The 21,717-nt window shown below is 38.2% G+C and overlaps 1 protein-coding gene across 10 annotated transcripts in view; it reads right to left on the reverse strand.

Moving 5' to 3' along the window:
• Positions 1-21,717, reverse strand: part of SULF2 (sulfatase 2) — a 324,326-nt gene that overhangs the window by 3,554 nt on the left and 299,055 nt on the right. For all 10 annotated transcript variants that reach the window (XM_058175024.1, XM_058175025.1, XM_058175020.1 and 7 more), the window contains 8 exons: positions 18,808-19,015; positions 10,380-10,632; positions 7,416-7,512; positions 5,638-5,732; positions 3,338-3,397; positions 2,380-2,549; positions 2,150-2,292; positions 691-814 (listed from right to left, as the gene is read on the reverse strand). In XM_058175024.1, the coding sequence (XP_058031007.1) occupies positions 691-814; positions 2,150-2,292; positions 2,380-2,549; positions 3,338-3,397; positions 5,638-5,732; positions 7,416-7,512; positions 10,380-10,632; positions 18,808-19,015 (1,150 nt within the window). The remainder of the gene's footprint in view (positions 1-690; positions 815-2,149; positions 2,293-2,379; positions 2,550-3,337; positions 3,398-5,637; positions 5,733-7,415; positions 7,513-10,379; positions 10,633-18,807; positions 19,016-21,717) is intronic.

Below are 21,717 nucleotides of genomic sequence, written 5' to 3' on the forward strand. Positions count from 1 at the left end.
GGAATAGTGAATTTAAATAAATTGAGTTAAGCCATTCTCTGCACTTTTTACACTGCTACTCCACAAAGCTACACAAAGCTACATATAGTTAATAACTAATATTTTATCACTTGAAACAAAGTTCCCAATGTTTGTATTCGTATTTATCTTACCAGTCTAAGACCTATGATAAATTCTAGAATTTATTTATGGATTCATACCACACCGTTCTTAATTAGAACTGGTGGAATTAATGAAGACACTTCCTGTAACATCCAGTGCGCGTGAAGACCAGGTGGCCAGCACACACATGTGCATTGGCCAGCTGGTCTTCAGTTTCCAGCACTCCGGCACGCGCATGTGTTTGCACACGTACTTTCCGGGTTGGGCACTCTGTGCCAAAAAAGTTCACCATCACTGATTTATATGAAGTTTAAACATGTGATTAAAACCTATCCCTGATTTAGATTTTCTGTTTAAACTACTTAAAGGTATGTACCAGGGGTCTGCAAACTTGGCTGTTTTAAGACTTGTGGACTTCAACTCCCAGAGTTCCTCAGCCAGCAAAGCTACCTGAGGAACTCTGGGAGTTGTAGTCTACAAGTCTTAAAAGAGCCAAGTTTGCAAACCCCTGGTATATACAAATGACTTAAAAATTCAAATTAATTAAGCACACTCCTCTTACCAAAATGAAATAAAAACAGAACTTACCAAGTTCCATATTTCGGGTCCTTGGGTTGCACTGTTTATGGCCTTTGCAACTTCTCAGTTCCATGAGCTGCACATGCAGTTGGTTGAGAACATCTCTATGCAGTGTGTTCACTGCATTAATTAGCTGCACATAGACACAATTTTTAAATTATAGCAGGCAATCAATAAGCAGAGGAGAGATTGCATTGATTTTTTTCCCCAGTGTATTTTTATTTTTTTAAAAATTAGTGGCAGGACTCATCAAGGGGAAGACTCTACCATTCAGCTCTGAAAAACATGGCACCATTTTGTGCACAGGAGAAAAAAAAAAGACAAATGAATCGACATGGAAGGTTTATGTGGAATCTCCCTACCTAGACAATCAATATGCTTTTTTCATAAAAGAGACCCAGTGAACATTTGAATAAATGCAGTTCAGGCCCTTCTGCTATTCTCTATGCGGAGAGCATATGAGTTGTAACATTCACCCATCCACCCCCAACCTGAGTTAGAAGGCTGATAGAACACGATTAGAAGTCTGAAACAGTTCTCTGTGAATGATATGGAAAATCTGGTGGGGTTTCCCTATCATGTTCGCTTCTGCTTTTTTCTGGATAGAAGAGGTGGTGGCAGAGGGAAAGGTGGGCCCCTGTCAATATGCTGGGGAGTGGGGTGTGTGATCACTCCTCCCCCCACTTGCACAAAAATTGGATACAGGCACTTGCATTCCTAATGCTCAGATGTAGATTCCAATCTTAGACTTCTACTGCCCTTTCCTTTTTCTGCAGAGATGAGGTTTTGGTGGAGAAAAAGGAAGCTGTGATGAAGGCAACCGTAGAACTGAACTTCATCCTCCCCTCATGAGGAGGCTAATATTATAAGCTTTAATTTATAACATTGTCACAGGGCCTTTTTACATGTATCCAAGTTAGTGGCTCCAAAACAAGAGAGAGCCAATATGACAAATCTGGTCCCTAGTCAACTCACACACACACACACAAGCACTCAAAGGCTAATGCTACCTTCTACGCCACTCTTTTTTACTGCTCCTCCAACTACTATTCCTTGTGAATCTTACTGCTAGAGAACCTCTCAGCTCAGCTTTTATAGCCAACCGTTGTGCTGGCTAGGGAGAGTCCTTAAAGGGATGGCAACAGCAGGTGTCGGCCATTTTATAGACAGCCGATCATCTCACAAACATCAATGCAAACTAATTACAAGTTCAACATTGAGAATAAATTGTGGGACCTGCAATCTGAAGACATCAAGAGAGCATGAGATACAGAAAGGTTGATATATGAAAAGGTTACCTGCAGCCAGCACTGATGCAGTTATAGCTGACCCATTGCAAAATGTAGTGTGCCAACTGATGTTATTGTCATGAAAAGAGGTAAATCCAAGGCAGACTCAGGGTTTTTTTTGTGTGTGTGTGTATTGGTCATGGAAAACTTTGAACCTTTGAGGTTTTATGTTTAATTACCTGATAAGGGTCGGTGTTCAGATCAAAGTACTCAAGGAAGCCAGTAGCAAATTCACAGAACAGAAAGTTGTGTGTCTCATTGATCGTCCTCATACACCAGTATGTGTTGTTATTTGCACTGGTACAGGCACAGAAAGGACCCACTACGAATAAAATGTTAACATTTGACAACAGTTGTAAAGTACTTTCTAAATAACTTTAAATGCTTTACACGCAGAGATATATCTTACATGTCCACAAGGGGGCAGTCTGCCAGTGCTGGTTGTCATGTGTGAAGCATGTCAGGCCTGGCATGCTACATGTGTCATTATTTTTTATTCTTTTGAGCAGCTTCCTGAGTTTCTTCTTTCGCCTCTGTTCTCGGAGGAGCCATAGCTTATCCTTCTCCTGAAAGGTTTTCCTGAACACAAAGATCAAGAATTCATAATAACTGACAAATTGCCTCATAGATAAAACCAACTGCTTTATAGACCCAGAAGTCTGGCAGTAATGCAGACGGCTATCATGGACAATCTGAGAAGGGATTTACCTCCCATCTCATTCAGTTTGTGGTATTGAATTCTGGTAAGTGCCTGGACTATTCCCTGCAGTTTCCTTGGCAAGGTATTTTTTGGAAGTGGTTTGCCACTGCCTGCTTCTTAGGGCTGAGAGAGAGGGACTGGCCCAAGGCCACCTGCTGGCTTTGTGCTTAAGGTGGGACTAGAACTCACAATCTCCTGATTTCTAGTCAGATGCCTTAATTGTATACCAGATTGAGCTTGTTGTGACTCCAGCCCCCGAACCTGGCCCCATGCCCGAAAGTGACTCCAAGAGTGAGGGGGAAGGGCCGGTAAGGCTTACCTCGGGAGCACCGATTCCTTTGGCTCGGCTCCAGGAGCCAGAACCAGACCAGTTGGAGGACGTAATGAGCCCGTCATCCCCGATTCCTCCCTTCCCCAGGCTACGCCTTCAGACCCAGCTGATAATAACAATCAAGCTTGGCTTCAGGCGTCATCAAAAGGAAGGGTTGGGCAGGAACCCCACCCCACAGGATATATAAGGAGCTTTGGGACTGCTCTCACTCCACGGGAAGCAAAGTTTAGCTGATTGCATTTATAATTTTCTCAGACTTCTCGATTAGCAAGTCAGAAAGACTAGAACTGGAACTACTTCACAACTGTTGTCCATTTAAGTTGACTCTGCACTTACTTGAAAGGATGGAGGTCAGATCCTTTGTGCCTCAGTTTGCCTTTGTGTTTTGATTGGAAGCTGAAAAACAAATATCCCAGTTCTGCAATTATCTAAAACACAATTCTTTATTTTCTTTTCTTCTATATTTTTACACTTGCACTCCTCCACTCTGAGGCTAGGGGCAGTTTATAAAACTGAGAAAATGAGGATAATAATATAAAACACAGACCTCTAATTGGGTACATGATCTGTTTTCTTTTGTTTGCTAGAAGTTACTTGGCTTTGTTTCCATGCAATAAAGAGAAAATACACAACAAACTCTAAAACAAAGAGAATCTCTATATTGCATCACTTTAGGCTATAGTTTAAGAGTTCCTTGTAACTATCTAATTGAAAGAGGAGGAAGAGGAGGTGGCAAGCAAGCAAGCTAACTAGATTCTAATCTTCTACTTTGAATGACTACTTTTTATATAGGGATTTTTTGCTTTTAAAGAAAAAAAAAGACATGGAAATTGACATGAAAGAGAAGCTGGATGATAAGTTGCTTTCTCAGCTTTCTGGCTGGCAGGCTGAGGCTCCACTGTCCAGATCATGCAGTATTTCCCACTCTGACCTTTATTAGAAGTAGACTATTACAAATCACAGGATCACACTAAAACTTACAAGCACTGAAATGCAGTGTGTGGAGTTGGAAAGAAGGCAAACACAATGTCTCAGTGTGAGGATACAATGGTTAGAAACAATTGGACCAAACATTTATTATATTGTAAACTAGGAGGTGGGTCCTGCTTGTTAGATGACTTCAGATAAATTGTAGCACTATTTGGGCCTAAAACAGAGACTTTATATTCTTTCTTTTCTCCCTGGCAGAAGCAGCTCCTACCCCGAATTGAAAGAGCAACCCAGGATGCTAAGTGTGGCGAAAGAGGGAACATAATTACAGATGTCACTAAGGAAATGTCCCTGATAAGGGAAATACTCTGAGAGCAGAAGCAATATCTCATGCTTTCCTCTTGGAAACTTATCACTGTAATTTATTTTTCTAGAGTGCCCGGCAGTGGAAGAACAAATATTACATCTTTTATGCTTCTTTTTGTCCAGTTTTTTCCATGCATGGAACAGGAAGTTTTGGAGCTTCTTTGGCCATGGTGCCAAGTAGGGATGTCCTTGGCTAGTCAGCTCTGAGCTTGGAAATTATTTTTAGAGCTGGTGAGAACCTATTCACTCTTTAAAAAGCTGCAACTTTTCCTGCTTGTTTAGTAGTTTCACAGTGGCAGAAAAATACAAATCTGAGTACAGAAGATCTTAAGGAGGAGGCAACAGGTCCCACAAGCTTTTTCAAGGGACCACTGAGAAAAACAGTCCACCCACCTGAGATTTGAAGTAACTTCCCCACTTCAGAGGTGAATACTGCAGTTCCTGAGTTTAGACAATGAATGGGAAGCTGTGGCCACAAGAGCATCTTGATTGAAGGGGATTTTGGCCAACTCTGAACTAAACATTTGCCCTCTACTTACCCTAATTAGAAACAGATAAGGGCTGTGTAATGCCAGCTTGAATTCAGCTTGACAGCAGGAAATTTGCTTTTAAAATTTCTTTCAAAGGAGTGGAGAATTTTGAATAAATCCTCATGGGTGGTGTTCTTGTATTTATTTACTTAAGCATAGGGTAAGTGTTTGAATATCATGTTTTTCCTAGTATTATAGTCTCTACAGCAGGCAATCAGTTAGTTCCCTGGTTTCCATCACTTCACTGAGTTACCAAAGGATGTGATCATAAGAATCCCCATTCAGAGGCTTTTCCCAGTGGGAAATCTTAAGTAACCAGAGAGGCTTCAAAGTGACTGAAAGATGTGTAGCAGAAAATAACGTATCAGCTGTAGGTATTTCCAGCTCTTCCAATAATGAATTTCAGGTTCAAGATAATTTAAAAAGCACTAGGTATAAATCCCAGGGGCCTGTGTATTCCAAAGAGATTGAACATCTTTAATTTGTACTTTCCAAGGTTAGAAAATTTCAAATTTGGAAAGATCTCCCAAAAGACAGTAGGCTTTAGCTATGTCAAGGTAAGAGGAACTGGCCTGAAATGTTATTTTTGTTTTTAATAGAAGAGTGTAATGAAACGTGAATGTTTCTTGGTGTTTTTTTTTCCTGCCTTGCAGGACTGGACACAATAAGGCACTGGGATTATCAAGGCATTGGAGTATCTGACTTTAATAAGGGAATGGCTGTGTTTGCCAAATAGTCTTGTGTCTTAAACTGCCTAAATTTATAACCACTTCCTGCTTATTGCAGTTTCTGACTCCAAAGACAAAGTACCTTATCTTGTTACAATCACATTCTTCCGGTCGCTTCTTCTTTAGATGACCTCTTACCTCTCGCAGGTTTTTAATTTTGTTTTGTAGAGTTTCAATCTAATAATAAAAAAATAAGAACAAATGGATGGATGCAAAATTGATTGATTTAGTTTCTAGCATTCAACTTGTCTAGATGCTAGGAATTAAATTCCTTTCTTCAAAACCTCTCTGTATCCCAATTATTTTATTTTAACGTGTGTGGGATTTTTATGTGAGTTTATGGTAAAATTCCAAACTTTAGCCAGAAATACAGATTATTACTACAATTACCAAGTATCGCGTTATCGACACAGCTCACTGGTGGAAATTTGGAATAAGGACATTTTGGAGCAAGGACATTTTCTAGCAAGGTTAACTTGACGTTTGGAGGAAGAATACCTAACTGCTGAAATTATAGCAGAGATGAAAGAGAAAAGAAATCCACAACTTTTCTTTATTTACAAGACAACCTTGGCAGGAAGTGAGATAGAGCCAAGGCAGGGCAATTTATGCTAGCACCTACAAGTAAACTGACATTTTTTTGGAATGAATGTGGTTTTTTCCAGACTATAAGATGACTCGTTTTTTGTTTTATTTTTTTTTAAAGCTAGGAGGTTATTTTAATTGATCAACAAGTAATACCCATCCATCATGTATCACAAAAGTTCAATGATCTATGGGAAAATTAATTAATTTTTTTTTGCAGAAATGATGTGCATTTCTGTCAATCTCTTAATTGTCAAAGACTACTTCTTGTAGGGACTGTATGTTTATATGTGCACTTTGAGGGAAACAGAAAAACAGTTATGTGTCTTTAACATACTGTTAATGCATAATTTTATGTCCACTTATTCTGAAATTTCTTATTCACATGTTCTCTGCGCTGCCCTTTTACTGCATTATGTAATTAAGGATATTAAATTAGCTTCAACAATGCCCTTTTCAGAAGGATTTGGGGCTGAGCCTCAAATGAAGGCCTCCACAAACAGAAATATTTTTCACGTCTTCTGCCTTCCTCTACCCCTAAAATCATATCCAGATGATTAAGATTCTTTACGGCAATGCAGCAGGGGTGGGTTTCAATTTTTTTTACTACCGGTTCTGTGGGTGTGGTTTGGTGGGCGTGGCATGGCTTGGTGGGTATGGCTTGGTGGGCGTGACAGGGGAACGATACTGCAAAATCTCCATTTCCTCCTGATCAGCTGGGACTCGGGAGGCAGAAAATAGATGGGGGAGGGGCCAGTCAGAATTTTTACTTCCGGTTCTCTGAACTACTCAAAATTTCCGCTACCATTTCTCCAGAACTGGTCAGAACCTGCTGAAACCGACCTCTGCAATGCAGAATGTGGCAAAAGGAAGAACTGATGGTCATGGCTTCATTAAGGAAAACTGTGTTAAGATGATGTTTCCCTCTGTTTTAAGTTCTTCCATTAATAAAAGGGAACTATTGTATGCAGCCTAGTTTGGTCAGCATAATTGCCTGAATCACAGGCAACTAAACTGATCATTAAAAAGCAACTCTATTCTAAGACATTCTCATTTCAAAGTTGATCCAGACATCAGCCAAAGCTGGTATCAGACTATTTAACATTTGGCCTCGCTTTCATTAAACATGGATCTTTTTTGGGGGATGTTGTTTTGAAGGAAACAACACTGAGATCGTGCCTGTTGAGAGTAAAGCCTGACAAAAAAGTCCATTAAGGTTCCTTGGAATTTGGAAATGTGATTCAAATGGTGATTCACATGGCCATAAACACTAACCTCGTGGTCTATATGAAGCTTATGGTCCTTCCAGGCTTGCAATGATTTATATAAATCTGTGTCACATTGAACAGTGTCATTCTCTAAAATGTAGCATCTGTTCAAAAAAAGAGAAAAAGGTCATTATACTGGAGGCAATGACTAGCTATTGGAAACAGACAGCATTACATTCACGAAGATCGGGTTTTTTGAGGTAGCATAGCTAATGTGACTCCTGGAAAGAAACAGGGGCAACTCCCCTACTGCAACCAAGAATAAACAATCTGTGCAATGGAAACTGAAATTTGTTGTGAAGCTAAAATGTCAGTAGGGAAAAACCAAGGGTGCTGTCCTGAATTACTTGGAGGAAAAAATTATTATTAATTTTTTTTTGGGAAAAAAAAAAAGTAAAAGCTTACTAATGGTTGAGAAGCCTGACAAACACTTAGACATGTGCATAATCTTGAGTATGGATTGGCTGCTACGATCGGTCAGATTCCCAGAATGTAGACAAACATTTAATAAAATATTAATATTTTATTAGGCAACCTTGTTCTTAGGTGTAGTCATCCTACAGGTGGTCCTCTACTTCCGCTCATTCGTTTAGTACCAGTTTGAAGCTATGATGGCATTGAAAAAAAGTGCCTCTCAAAAAAAAAAAAGAAAAAAAGAAAAAAAAGAAAACAAAAGAAAGAAAAAAAGTGCCTCTCACTATCTCTCACTCACAATCATTGCAGCATTCCTGACCATAATCCGGTGCTTGGCAATCAGTCTGCATTTACAGTGGAGGCAGCATCCCAGCGTCAGGTAAAATGTGAGTTTCCCAGCCAGCTTCCAACAAGCAAAGTCAATGGGGGAACCCAAATTTGCTTAATGAACGTAGCAAAAAAGGTCGTAAAATTGGTCACCTGATGACTCACTGCATTACTTAGCAACAGAAGTTCCCGTCTCAACTGTATGGAAAACTTTAAAGCTTATATAGTGTATGTTATAGTATTTTTAGTTAGGAATGCGATGGCTCAGTGGCTAAGATGCTGAGCTTGTTGATCAAAAGGTCAGCAGTTCAGCAGTTCAAATTCCTAGTGCCGTGTAACCGGATGAGCTCTCGTTACTTGTCCCAGCTTCTGCCAGCCTAGCAGTTCAAAAGCACATAAAAAAATGCAAGTAGAAAAAATAGGGACCACCTTTGGTGGGAAGGTAACAGCGTTCCATGTGCCTTTGGCATTTAGTCATGCCGGCCACATGACCACAGAGATGTCTTCGGACAGCGCTGGCTCTTCGGTTTTGGAATGGAGATGAGCACCAGCTCCTAGAGTCGGGAATGACTAGAACATACGTGCGAGAGAAACCTTTACCTTTACCTTATAGTATGGTTAATTCGTAAGCAGACACAAACAGGACCTTATTTGCTGGATATTGAAGCCCTCTTATTATGGGGATTACACAATGCAGTTAAGGAAATATACACCTAGCTCATTGGGTTAAGCCTAGTGTTTTGCTTGTATCATCATCAGCATCAGCATCTTAACCATTGCCTATCCACTGCATGATGAAGGCTTCTTTCAGGTTGGGAGACCCTTCTGGACATATACATGTCTGACAACACAGTCCACAATTTCATTTACTCACATAAGCCCCTTCGTCTAATCCAGTGGTTCTCAACCTTTATAGTGCTGCAACCCCTTTAATACAATTCCCCACAATGTGGCGACCCCTTTAATACAATTCCCCACGATGTGGCAACCCCAACCGTAATATTATTTTTGTTTTGAATTTATTGCACCTGAAGCCGTATTGGCTAGCGATCTGAACTGCTTGCGATTGCCTTGAGGACAGAGGCATTAAAGCGGAGACTCCTCCCCTTTAAGTTTATTGCGCCTGAAGCCAAATTAGGCTAGCGATTGGGAGTGATTGCAGCTGCTTGAGAGGGAGACATCAGAGCAAAGATTTCTTTCTTTTTTAATTCATTGCGCCTGAAGCCGAATTCGGCTAGCGATTTGAAGAGCCTGCAGCTGGCTTGTGGAGTCAACCATTGGAGCGCTATTCTTTGACTCGCAAGTATACTTCCCATATGGTCTTAGGTGACCCCTGGCAAATCGTCATTCGACCCCCAATGGGGTCGTGACCCACAGGTTGAGAACCGCTGGTCTAATCAAAACCCCGATCATTGAAGGAGGTTTTGCTTGTTTATTCCCATATATTAAGGCATATATCTTCCTCTCTAGGAGAGCCCTTCCTCTCTAGGGCTCTTGATGTTCTTCAAACTTGTTTTTTTTAATACCAGGCTAGGCAATATGCATCGAAGAATAGAATGTGCTGGTTATTTATAAGTAGCCTTGATTGAGGTATGATTTCTTCCTCGATTAGGGAATCTTTCTTACTTAACAGATTATCAGAGTTAGAAGGGACCTTGTAGGTCTTGTAGTCCAACCCCTTGCCCAAGCAGGAGACCCTACACCATTTCTGAGAAATGGCAGTCTCTTCTTGAAAGCCTCCAGTAATGAAGCTCCCACAACTTCTGAAGGCAATTTCTATTCCATTGGTTGATTGTTCTCTCTGTCAGAAAATTTCTCTTTATTTTTAGATCTCTCGTTGATCAGTTTCCATCCATTATTCCTTGCCTGGCCTTCAGGTGTTCTGGAAAATAGCTTGACCCCTTCCTCTCTGTGGCAGCACCTCAAATATTGGAACACTGCTATCATGTCTCCCCTGGTCCTTCTCTTCCCTAGACTAGCTATGACACTCAGAGAGCACCAACAACTCAACAGTTCGAACCTGAGCTACCTATATTCTTTACTACTAGAGCTGTAACTTGCAATTTTTCTTCTTTTCTTGTTTATGACTAGTGTCCCCGATAAATAAAATGATCCTGATACATAGAGCTATATATGTTTGTATGTACGTATAATGTTGAAATATAATATATATTCAAGAATATAAGTAATAAAAGCCACAATCTACTAATTAATCTCTTCAAAGACTTACCGGTGTGTCACTTTTATTAAGTTTGGTGCTGTGTTCTCTAAAATACTGCCAGTGCCACTGTATTCCTCCATATCCTTAGCATCATCAACTTCTCCTCCTCCTCCTGATTCTTGACTATTTTTGGGCTTTTTTGTGACATTCCATGGTAAAACAGGTTGATAGCCATCTTCCAAATCCAAATTATACACCTTCCCATCAAGCTCAACAGACACTGAGCGAATGGAACGACTTCGAATGTAGGTTGTTTTGTATTCTACATGAGAAATGAACAACGAAATTTATGTGTATTTAGCAGGTTAGCGCTGGCTCTTCGGCTTTGAAACGGAGATGAGCACTGCCCCCTAGAGTCGGCAACGACTAGCACGTATGTGCGAGTGGAACCTTTACCTTTTTAGCAGGTCAGATATGGATTGACAGAAAATTTATTGCTGAAAAACTTGGTTAGGTCAGAAATGGAAGAATTGTTTATTTTCAAAAATATTTTTTTTTCAGACAGTGATCTATTTCTATGAAAAATAATCAATTCCTACATACATAAACCAAATTTTATTGTCAATGTAATACTATTCCCATTCCTTATGGGAAACATACCTTTTATTATAATGGGGGCACATCGTTTTCTTAGTCATATTTTTATATTTTTCATATCTTATGATTTTAATTTTTGATAATATACTTTTGAATATACTGTTGACATTTCATTGAAAAATTTATGGGAAAAATTTATTGTAACTTACTAAGAATGACCACCACAACCAGCTAAAACTGAATGCCTGGTTGGATAAATAAATATAAAAGCCAAAGGAAATGAAACTGCAAAACTGTATCTTGTTTTATATGACAGCTGAGAATAATTTTATTTTATTATGCTTGGTAGGTTTTAGAAAAATTAACTTTGAACTAGCTTTTCCTGGCGTACTTTCCAGCTAACTATGACATTGTAGAGTTACAGCGCTGATACGCGCCTGCTGCAATATTTATTGCTGTAGGATTATGAGTTGTCTTACAGAAGATCTTGAATTTTATACGGCCTAAATTTAAGGAAGTAATCAAATAGCTTTTAGTGTATGTTCTTATAGAACTTCTTTTTATGAAATGGTTTATTTCTACATTCTTGCCATGCGATGGCAGCAAAAGTTCAGAAAACTAGAAAAGAAGTGAAAATAAATGATGCTCAACGTGAATGTTTCATGCAATCTAAAGAGCCACTGAAGAACTTTTATTAATGTTTTATGGTGGCTTTTTGATTTCCTTTGAAACTGCTTTCCCATCTAGAGAATTCTGAAAAACAGCAATTGAAGACTATTACTCAATATTTCTCATCTCCAGTTCTCTATTTCAGCTTTCTTTTTTCTATTAAGCTAGCAAAATCCCTGCTCCTTAAACCACAGTTTCAAGCTTTGCTGTATTCTATTTCTCTTGTTTTTCCTTTCACAATTTACCCATTTGAGTGAAACTCTAGATGGTAATTCCTCTTCCCTCTGGTCATGAAACCCCAGGAACTTCTCCAATTTGAAATTCTCCCTTTCAATGCCCAGAAATTGCCAGCAGTTTTAAGCTCACTTAAAGATGGCTTATTGGAAAACTCACTGGAGAGCTTTACCCTGGCTTCTCAGGCTCGGCAGCATTGGGTAGGATAAGAGTATTGATTCATATAGAAATATATTTGTCCATTATTTCTTGTTTGAGTCCCATTTCTAATAATTCATAAGAAGGAGTCACAATCTGCACAGTTTGCTCAGCATTTAGGAGTGATGGGCCTGTTGCGTTATTCACAGTATTCACAGAGTACAACAGAATTATTCACTAACCTGGGATTCTAAATCTCCACCTGAGGCTTAGCCAGGTGAATCATAGCTTTAGGGGAAAAGTAGGTTCTAATTTATGGAACATTTGACTAAAAAGAGGAAACTCCCTTCCCTTTTAATACTAAGAGGAAATTCTAAGAAGTTACACCCAAAAAGAAGAAACTAAAAAGAGACTTTCTCAGCAAGAATCAATTTCCTTTGTTATGAGGCATGTGTTTCCATTTGCTGATATCAAAAAACACACCCCGTTGTAAAACCTGAAGAGAATATAACATTTATAAATGCTAAACAATGTTCAAAGACAAGTAACCAATTACCAAAAATGAATCTGTTGTACTGTTTGCCTTTCAAATAAGAACAAAAGGTGGAGATGATTTTTTTCCCACTAGCTCTCATTAAGAAGTGAAAGCTAAGTTCTTAACGTACAGACATAACATCCTAGAATATGAAAAAGTCTCACTGCATGTTGGGCAAATCAGTCCTATCCTGAGATTGCTTTGCGGATGGAGGCTATTCTTATTCATTCTTCTCCTATCCTCTCCACTGAAAGCAGATGTATCATAACAGTCTATGGAGATTCTCAGATCATAGTTGTCCCAAAGGTACTCTTTCAAAAAGCAACTATACTTCCTTTGTTTTTCCTCGAAAATATTTTGCTTCTCATTCAAGAAGCTTCTTCAGTTCAAAAGTCCACTTGCAAAAAAGCACCTTTTGAAAAAGCACCTTTTGGACAGATGTATTGTAATGTTAGGTTTTTTTTGTAAGGGTAAGATAGGAAATAAGAAGGCACCCATAACTGCAAATGGCATGTCGAATCCCAATCAGAGAACTACTGGCAGACCAATTCAGTCTGCTACTTCAGGGTGGGAGGGAAACAAATGCCTCAAGGATTCCTGAAATACAATTTTTGTAGGGTATATTATTAGGTACTTGAAAACTCATCCAATTTTCTCTCTGTCCTACCTTGTACTAAACAAAAATGAAGTCTGGGTTATTCTGAGTTTTTTCCTCAAACTGGCTTTAATCTCTGAACTGTGTAATCTCTTCTCCATGCCTCCTATTAATGGCTTGCTCCTTCTTTCCTTCTCTAACCTTTTTGTCTTTTTCCAAAGTCAGCTCTAAATTCTATTACACCTAAGCAATTTCTTGTGGATGGCCCATTCTTCTTTTAGCTATCAGGATCTAAATATACCTGCTCCTCTCTTTTTGTATGCTACTTATATAATAGATTTTTCAGGGAATAGAGCTGCCATTTTAATGAAGACTACAGAGTTATATGTGAAGAACCTATCGTTCAAGAATGTTTGTTAAAGCACAGGGTTCAGTCAGAAGTGCCCCAGCTGCAATAGGAAGAACAGAGCTGTTTCTTCCCTAACAATTTGAAAAATGGTTTTAAGTACACACAGGGCACAATTGCTGTGAGCCTATTTCAAACAGAGGGAGAAGACTGTGTGGTATCTTAAAATGAATTTAAAATTGATTTATTTTGTTATCTATTTTTATTTTACCCAAGGCGTAAAATAAATATGAAAATAGTAAACATTGCTTAAACATTATGTTGGATATAGAGCAGCGAAGTCCCTTAACTTTTGTCTAAAAGTAGATGAATTCTATGAAGAAAAAAAGCTATAAGGTATAGACGTTATCTAGAAATCTACATTTCCTGGGCTGCACATTTTAGTGAAATATTATCTAATGCCTTCAAATAAATTAGAAAAGTGATGATGCTATTAATGCAGCCATTTTTAAAGGCCACACATAAATCTGGATCATTCTTATATATATATTCCAATATTCTGTTCAGCTATATGATTGGGGTAAGTTTGAGTTTCCAGACATGTTATTAAACCCTGGTAAGACATTCCTGTAAGGATATTTGCATGATGGGTAAAATGTGATTGTGGTTGATAAAATGTGCTGAATTTTATTTGATTCTCCTTCCATGGTATACTGAGATTACTTTCATTTATTATTTGCATGCATTATTACTCAAAATAGCTGCAATTCATAACATGCATTTTGTTCCTTTTTTTATAAAATAACTACTGTTTATAATGTATTTTAATATATGTCTTGAAAGAATATACATCCTCAATGTTTCTGTTATGGCCAATTTTAGGTCTAGATCCCATCCCTGTTCTCCTTAAACCCTCTTTCCTTAAACTCATGCTGGGATTTTTAAAAAGAAGAATGATGAAAAGGACATACATAGAAATAAATATAATGCGATGTCAATGTAAATTCATTTGTAGTTATTTTACCATCGAAGTCTAAATTATTGAGCATCAAATGACATACATGTTTAAGCTGCCACTTCAGGACAGAACAGTAAAAAATTGCAATTAACATCATAGTTGATCACAAGAGTTTTTTGATTTGTTTTTGCAATATACAGAGGAAACACTCGCACATCCATGTACAATTTGTAATTTTGTCTCTTTTCCAAACGCTTATGGGACCTTATGTTGAAATGAAACTCCAGAAATGCAATAATAGAATAAACGTACGTGAATATCAGCAATATATTTGATATTTCCATATAATTAGATTCCGGGGCCCTGGGAAATCTTAATGCTTTTAGGCTTAATTATATCCAAATTCTGTGAGTATAAAATATAGTTTGCATTGCAGACAGTTTTACAGTCTGTAGACTAGAAGGAAAGAGGAGAGAAAATAATAGCAGATTTAATATGTTCTGTTGCATTTTAGGTCATCTTCAGAAAGCGAGGAATTTCTACCTCCAACTTCTAAGTGAAAAACAGGAAATCTAATGTGTGAAAATTTGATGTTGTCTTAGGAACAGTGGAAGAAGAAGAAGATCATTAAGGGCAAAACAAAGTCTTTGTGCTCAGAAGATCCCAAGTTCAGTGCTAGATATATCTAGGTAGAATAAGAATACTGTCTAGCTCAAACCTCTACATTTTCTACTGATGACTCATGAGTATAAACAGCTTCCTATGCTCCAAAGACATTTATTCTACTTACTTTTGTCATCTTTAAAATTCTGAATTCTGAGTTTAACCTCATCCCGGTGTCTATACAATGCAGAATAGTTTGTAATCCTTATCCCCTATGGCTGACTGGTCTGCAGCTCCACTAGCCATTTCTGATCAGCCAAGCCACTTACTGAGGTGCATAAAGCGGCTTGTTGCATCTAAAGTCAGAGATGCAGATTGGTTTCAAACCATGACATATTCTCTGAGAATCTCTCCAGTTTCTGCATGCAGAGCAGAGTGGATAATACCCACTTTCCTCCCTTTAGTTTTATTTGCTTGTGAGAGAAATAATGAAGGGAGAAGGGAGAAAATCTCCCCTTCAGCACCAAAACATGACATTTATGTATTGGAAAACTGTTCTGTCCCAGACAAAACATTAACCACCTTGAAGAAAAACATCTGGATCGTGTACAGCAAATGAACTAACTACTGTGCATTTATTATGTGAGCAGATGATTATTTGGAAAGGCCCTCAGGTTTCTGATAGTGAAAACTAAGAGACATAATTACACAGCCTAATTGGGATGCCACAGGGATTTGAAAAGTTGCTAATAAAATTTTTGAGGAGTTCTTTATCTGGTTTAAATTTCATAAGTGGAGTTCATGCATCTTCAGCATAATGCAGCAATTTCACTGTTTCTGTATCATGTTATGCTAAAATTCTGAAATAAGTTATATTTGGGGTTATAATTTGTAAACAATTTAACTGAACCACAAGTTTAAGCATTATTTAAAGATTATCTGTTTTGCCATGCATTCTCGGCAGTTACAGTAACTGGCGATTGTACCTGAGAACCAGTAATTTTATTCACCTAAAAATTAGCTTAGTAGTTACTAATCAGCTAGCAAGGCAAATATAAAGGAAGAAAATCGATTTAAACTCCCTGTTTGAAGCTTGTGCCAGGTCATTACTGAGAAAGTCTAATCTGCTAAATAATTAAAGCCCTGCACTTGTGAAGCGAGACGAAAGCAACTTTACAGACGAATAATAATTCTGAGCTGCTGTTGGGCTCTTTTAATCTATAATTAAACTATGCACACTTCAAATGCATGTCTGTGCGTTTGTATGTGGATTTTCAGCTGACTCAAGTTAAAGAAGGGCCGGTAGAATAGGTTATGCCAAAAAAACGTCTGAGCCTTGCCAAAGAAAATCAGCAGTTTTTGGAGCCAGCTCTACTTTAATGTGAAAAGAAAACATTATATGGGAGCAACAGCTTTGGGAACAGCATCTACCTGTGCTCTTATTATAAATAAATAATGCTCCAATACCCTGAGAATTAGTCAAGTGCAGAACCCAGGGTTATTGTAATTTCTAAAAAGGAATAATGGATATTGCCACTGACTACTTTTGAGATGTACAGGTACATATAAATAGTTATTAATCCAGCATTTATCAGGGTGCTTAAATAATCACCCATTTAGTTGGTGCTTATTTAAGCACTGATAAATGCTGGACTAACTTGGCCAGACAAGTTACTATATATAAAAAGGGAGAAAACCCCACACTCACTGATGATGTTACCTAGCTTGGTAATGAGAAGTTTGCAAGCAAACAACCAAGTTCAGAAAGCTCCAAGAACTCCACAGTTCAACCCTGACCTATAGATTTCTAGTAGAGTACCAGATGCTGAGAGTGGGAGGACTAGAGGAGATGTGGGCAACTTAAGGTCCAACAATCCTGTATTTTCAGTAACTGAAAATTGACTACTGTACATAACTCTTAAATATGGTGGTTGAGCTGTTAACACGTTGGGCTTGTCGATCAGAAGGCTGAGGACTGAGGCTGAGTAACTTTGAGGAAACTCAAGCCTCGGAGGTTTATTTCGTTGGCGGTGTTACTTGGAACCCTGACATTATCCCGAATATCCATACAATCCCCCCTCCCAGTTTCCCACAGTAGTAAACATGGCAGGTCTGAAGGCCTAATGCAAAAGATGGCTTCCAGGCCTGACACCCCTATTTAGGGGTTGACAGGGTAGGGCTACCTGCTTAGTGAATTTAATTGTTTTATAATCCATAAACATTTATTTTTTTCTTTCACTTTTTCCTTTCCTTTCCATTTCTATTCTAATGGAGCTTTCCTCTCCATTTGATTTTTTTCCCCTCATTTTTTTTTAGTTGTGCTGGAGGGACAAGAAAGCATATTTATGCCTACTGTGAAAGAGAGAATAATTGGTTTATGCAGACAGGGGATCAATTAACTTTTAAATGGAATATGATATTTTACTGAGAATTAATTTTAGCATTAGTTATTATTCAGTTAATTTGAATTTGGAAAATTGGAAGTCTATGTTTAAACATAAAAGTAAACTTCTCCCTATTCCTAAGAAGCAAGCAAAACTGATACCTATATGTGTCCTCATTTATCTACTTCTAGATTCCTTCACTAAATGTTGGAAACATCCCATGTATCTTCCTATTTGTTTTTGCATTTTTACATAAAAACTGCATCATGCTTTTATGCAGAAATGTTTTTTTAAAAAAGATTCTTGTGGTTAAAATATTTCAAACATGTACACAATAAATAAATAACAGTCACAATCACATGGCAGCACTGAGCAGATTTTATCTGATCTTGAAAAAAAATCTAAACAGTATCAGATCTGATTAACACCCAGACTGGAGACAATCAGGAAATCCTAGTGTAGGATGACAGACTGGAAGCCAAAAGTGCCTTCAGGAAGAGAGCAAGGACAGACCACTTTTACATTGTTTATGTAGCTATTAGGAGGCAAATTCAGCTTTAATGAGATGTTACTTTTATCTAGATCTACAACAGACACTTTGGGTGGAATCCAATTATGACTGTCTTCTGAAATGAGATTAGTAGAGATTCTTCTTTTAGCATGCTATGAAGTCTTCTGTTGAATTTTGAGGTTCTCTAGAGCTGAGGTCCCTAACCCCCAGGCTGTGACCTATTCAGAACTGGGCTGCAGAAGTGATGGGCAAGAGCGCGCACAGCTTGACTTGCACATGGAATGGGCATGCACACGCAGCTCCATTTGTGCGAGGGGCAGGGGCATGCACCTGCTGCTAGCACAAATGAAGCTGTGTGTGCCCGCCACTCACAGGGAACCACCCCCTCTCCCCCCTCCCGCTGGTCGGCAAAGCCAGAAAGGTTGGAGACTGCTGCTCTAGAGAGCAAGAGGAGAAAGAAAGGGCAGCGAAGATCCACTGCAAAAGTCAACATTCAAATGTGCAACATTGTATGTTGTCCACTGATTCAAAGTTATTGATCTCTACATCTAAGCAGACCTGGTTTTTCTATATGAGACTGCTCATTCATTGAAATCTATGAGCTATTTTCTCCTCGGTCAAAGTGTGTCAGGTGAGGACTTTGGAAAATATGGTCAATGCACTGCTAGCAGCCTTTCATAACTGTGCAAACTTCTCTTTGATTGGTGGGTGGGTTATTTGCTACACTCATGAAAAATGAATAATAGTTTATTCATTACTCTTCCAAGTTTTAATTATTTTGTACTGTTGGAACTTTTTAAAGCTGCTTTGAGATATTATTTTTTTTAGTATGAACTTGGCTTAATTTCTTAAATATATAGATTTAAACAGCTTAGTTATTTCGGAATTTTTCCCGCCATCATAGAAACTCCCAAGAATTTCACTTACTCTTCTTAGAGAATAATTTCTTTCGTCGTCCAATGGGACTCAGCTTGTATTCATTCTCATCACAGCTGCAGTCCTCGTTATTCTTGCTGTAATACTTGGGCAGGAGATTGGAGATTCCTTTACTACTGTCTGGAGCCATAAGGCTAGCTAGGCCTTTGCATTTATGCAACTTCAACTTCCCATTGGCATCTTCCACACACTGCCATTTCTGGAAAAGCAATAAAAAAAAGAAATAATAGAATAGCAAAAAACATATTCCTTCCACGTACCTTTATATTTGAAATTAGTTGGCATTGTCAACAAGGTGGAAACATAAGATAGTGGGGAAGATCATGTTTGAAAATGGACTTCATTATATAGAATAGAATAGAATAGAATAGAATAGAATAGAATAGAATAGAATAGAACAGAATAGAATTTGTTATTGGCCAAGTGTGATTGGACACACAAGGAATTTGTCTTGGTGCATACACTCTCAGTGTACATAAAAGAGATGTTCATCAAGAATCCTAAACAACACTTAAAGATAGTCATAGGTTACAAATATGCAATCAGGAAACAATATCAATATAAATCGTAAGGATACAAGCAACAAAGTTACAGTCATACAGTCATAAGTGGGAGGAGATGGGAACGAAGAGAAGATTAATAGTAATGCAGACTTAGTAACTAGTTTGACAGTGTTGAGGGAATTATTTGTTTGGCAGAGTTATGGTGTTCCGGAAAAACTGTTCTTGTGTCAAGTTGTTTTCATGTGCAGTGCTCTATAGCATCGTTTTAAGGGTAGGAGTTGAAACAATTTATGTTCAGGATATTAGGGGTCTGTAAATATTTTCACAGCCCTCTTTTTGACTGGTGCAGTATACAGGTCCTCAATGGAAAGAAATATTTGTATACCTGTGGTCCAGATCTTGTGAGGTTTTCTGTAGCCAATCAAAAAAAATAGTCATTCCTTTCTCAAGCACCAACTTTCTAGAAGCAATATCAGAGCACAATAAGCACTCTTCTAGAATAGAGTGCTTCTTGTTCAATTACATAGTTTGAGATACAGAGGGTTGTGCTTTCCTATTTGGTTTCCTCTGTCTGATCTACTAATTCTAAGCAGAGAGGCATCAGGTCTGCCATCTTCAGCTTGGCACCCCACTGGCATCCTGCCATCAAAGGCTAGGAGGGACAGGGCAAGAGGGAAAGGAGACAAATGGTCAATGAACATGTACGGGGAGGTGATGGAAAATAGGACATGAGGAATGACAGCTTGACAAAGACCAGGAAAGCACAGAATCAGTTTGTGCCAGCATACAAGGCTGTGCTTCTGAGATTGGAATATGGACTATCCCAAACATCTCTGCATTTTCCAAACACCTATGTGGCTCTTCATTGGCTGAAGAAGAACTAGTCATGGGGGAAGGGCTGGGATGAGGGGAAAAATGTTTTTGCATGGGAAATATAGTTCTAGCCTGACTTTACTGCAGCCAGCAACCTTTAGTAAAAGAACTTAATATTTTATCAAACTGGAGTCGAGGGTCTTTCTTTCCTAAGAGACCTGACTGGGGCAGGTCTGACATGAGGAACAGTTGGTGGGTGTTATAAAACAGGAACATTGATCCCAGCGATCATTTATAAATTTATAGATTTATGTACACGAGTGCTGAAAATGTCTACATGCACAAATCATATACCAACGCATGTTGAAGGCAAACACAAAGTAAAAGTCAGTCTGACTAAATGAAACTAAAGAACCACAACCAAACCTTGTTTTTCAAAACAGACAAGCTTTGCAGTTTGGTTCAAAAACTGAAGTCTGAAAGTATGAACAAAAGGGAAAAAAAACCCATTGTACAACCTCTGCCTGGAGCAACTGATGAAGAAAGATGCCAATGATTATAGAAGCAACTGAACAAAGCATCACTAAGGTAGAACTCATCAGCAACTACAGTTGTTCTACTGTGAGGCAAGAACAATGATGCCATCTAGTCAACAAGTATGAGCTTGTAAAATTTTCTCGAGACAATTCATGGTTTCTAATGAAAAAGGTTAAGAAAGCAAAATAGTTGGGGGAAGAGGGCTATAAAATACTTACAACTGCTTATTTTAAAAATCAAAACAATGGATATAGCATCAAAAAAAACAAACAAACAAGGGAAATCATTTTTTTAAAAAAAAACCACTTACTGTTGCTATAAGCACAGTATAATTTTAGAATGATAGAAAATTTAAGTTCACAATAAAAATGGAAACGTTCCTTTTAGAGATTTTATAGATTGGATCTGCATTAAATGGTGGTGGTAGTTATTCCACACCTCCTACTGAAAGATACCAGAATGTTGAGTGATCCAATAACAAAAAAGAGCGATAATTCAGAAACAGTAAATCTCTTCCCTTCCAGCCACCCACCCCACCCCAGTACACAGGTTATAGAATAGAACTGATAGAATACACAACTTTATGCTGTAATGATAATCATCAACTTGTAAATCTTTATAAAGAGATTAAACAAGTTTATGGAGAATGAAGCTATCAACATCATCGAGTAATAATTGCAATAGTTATATAATGCAACTAATCATTGTAATAGCTACATAAGTTTTCTAGAGGCTAATATCCTTTGGCACTGCATAATGTGGAAATACAATAGTGGACTACATAATCTTTGGTCTTATTCAACACAGCTCTTTACATTTTTCTATTACCACCTGGGAGGACTCTATTTAGCATGCTTGAAATCACACCCCTGATGAATAGAGTTTGCAAGGGAAAACAGATCCCTGATTCTGTTCTTAGCATCTTCAAAAATGATACATTGGGCGTCTCTATATGCAAATGACTCCAGATAATCTTAAGGAGTGTGTTCTCCCAGTCATGGTGGAGAAGATTTTATCAATTTTACTGCCACAGAATTCTCCTGAACAT

This window comes from Ahaetulla prasina, chromosome 3 (assembly GCF_028640845.1).
Source record: "Ahaetulla prasina isolate Xishuangbanna chromosome 3, ASM2864084v1, whole genome shotgun sequence".
NCBI classification, from domain to species: Eukaryota; Metazoa; Chordata; class Lepidosauria; order Squamata; family Colubridae; genus Ahaetulla; species Ahaetulla prasina.